Below are 2,175 nucleotides of genomic sequence, written 5' to 3' on the forward strand. Positions count from 1 at the left end.
ACGTCTAGCCAGTTCCGTTTTGTTTTGTTTGACCCCCCGAGACAAACAGCGCTTCCGAATCAGGGTCGTAAAGTTGCATTGCTCCGAACGGAAGGTTCTGACAAGATACAGCTTTAACATCTCTTTACATCCTGCCATTACTGACCAAAATACAAATATTTCTTCTTGCTTTTTTTCTCCGGGCAAAGGGCACAAGTCGACGGAAAGAGTGCAGAGATACAGAGATACAGAGATACAGAGGTACAGAGATACAGAGGTACAGACAGACAGACAGACAGACAGACAGACAGACAGACAGACAGACAGACAGACAGATAGATAGATAGATAGATAGATAGATAGATAGATAGATAGATAGATAGATAGATAGATAGATAGATAGATAGATAGATAGATAGATAGATAGATAGATAGATAGATGTTGATGCTGTTTTCAGTGTAAAAAAGCTGCAGAGTTTCGACACTTTACTCCATTTGCTTTCCTCCTCAGCGGAAGTAAAGATTTAATACAACAATGCAAAGATATAAGAATGATTTAACTTTAACACAGATGGTTCTTTAATAACATATTGTATCTGTACAATAAAAAAGGAAACAAAATGGGGAAGTAAAAGGTTAAATGTTTCGCATTATAAAGTTAATAGAATGTTATAATTTTTGGAAGCATAATATTTATTACAATAAAGGGTTATTTATAATGATATTATTTGGTTTAATTGAGGTTTTGGTTAAAAAATGTTTTCCTTAGCCACTAGTTGCATTGAAACATGTCTGGGTTCATTTTCTTCATTTTCATTCGCCGATTTTGAAACCAAATTTTGACTTGCCGCTCCGTGAGAACGAGGTCGCGTGCCATCTTATAGCGACGGTCCCGGGTCAGGTACATGCTGAACAAGAATTCCTTTTCCAGCTCTAAAATCTGATATTTAGTGAAAGGACAACGCTTCTTTCTTGTCAACTTTGCACTTATCCAACTGACCACGGGGTTATCTGGAGAAATAATTGATAACAAATAAATCATTATTATCCTGCTGTTTTTTAACTCACTTCTTTACTGCTTTTGTCTGATGTCCATGAGTTAAGATCAATTTTAAATGTATCCTTTAATTATTTACACAATCAAAAATAGGCTGATTATTAAAAAAAAAAAAAACTTTTACTTTAAATCCTTTCTTTAGCAAGTCAATTTGTGTTTAAACAGCAATAGAGGACAAAAAAAATTATAATTATATATATCTCATAAAAACAAGAATGTTCTTTATCGGCTTTAAAATCCGCCAGTTAACCAAAAACTGTGTTTGTGCTTTTGTAAGACTTTTAATTGGTATGAAAGAACAATAAAAATATAAATTGTACTGATACGCTGTGCTTGTGTGTGCTTGTGTGTGTGTGTGTGTGTGTGTGTGTGTGTGTGTGTGTGTGTGTGTGTGTGTGCTTGTGTGTGTGTGTGTGTGTGTATGTATGTGTGTGTGTGTGCTTGTGTGTGTGTGTGTGTGTGTGTGTGTGTGTGTGTGTGTGTGTGTGTGTGTGTGTGCTTGTGTGTGTGTGTGTGTATGTATGTGTGTGTGTGTGTGCTTGTGTGTGTGTGTGTGTGTGTGTGTGTGTGTGTGTGTGTGTGTGTGTGCTTGTGTGTGTGTGTATGTATGTGTGTGTGTGTGCTTGTGTGTGTGTGTATGTATGTGTGTGTGTGTGCTTGTGTGTGTGTGTGTGTGTGTGTGTGTGTGTGTAGATGATTTTGATAGAATTTCTCAACATCTTTAACATTTTGCAAGAAGTGTCTGATGTATTTTTTCTACTTTCCTCCACTATGGATTTTATAACCTCTTTATAGCCCCGTGTTTATTAAAGTTAAGTCCTGTGTGGAATTTGCTCTATAATTAAACACTTTAATATATAAATATGAACTGCACATAGCTGACAACTCAATCCCCATGTATCGCCTTTCAAAGTGTCCGATTAGCCTCAGTGCATTAGAATCTTCTGCATGGTGTCTATCTATCTATCTATCTATCTATCTATCTATCTATCTATCTATCTATCTATCTATCTATCTATCTATCTATCTATCTATCTATCTATCTATCTATCTATCTATCTATCTATCTATCCATTCCTTACTAAACTAATATATATCTGATTTGATTGTAACGATAAGTGACACAGTTATGGACACAT

General features: G+C 35.5%; 1 protein-coding gene across 1 annotated transcript in view; it reads right to left on the reverse strand.

Moving 5' to 3' along the window:
• Positions 1-534: 534 nt before the first annotated feature.
• The window catches only part of LOC310722975 (homeobox protein Hox-C9-like), a 2,783-nt gene continuing 1,142 nt past the window's right edge, over positions 535-2,175 (reverse strand). The window contains exon 2 of the mRNA XM_083535826.1: positions 535-990. Coding sequence (XP_083391952.1) covers positions 752-990 — 239 coding nt within the window. The 3' untranslated portion in view covers positions 535-751. The remainder of the gene's footprint in view (positions 991-2,175) is intronic.

The sequence above is a fragment of the Silurus aristotelis genome (assembly GCF_946808225.1).
Source record: "Silurus aristotelis genome assembly, chromosome: 29".
NCBI classification, from domain to species: domain Eukaryota; kingdom Metazoa; phylum Chordata; class Actinopteri; order Siluriformes; family Siluridae; genus Silurus; species Silurus aristotelis.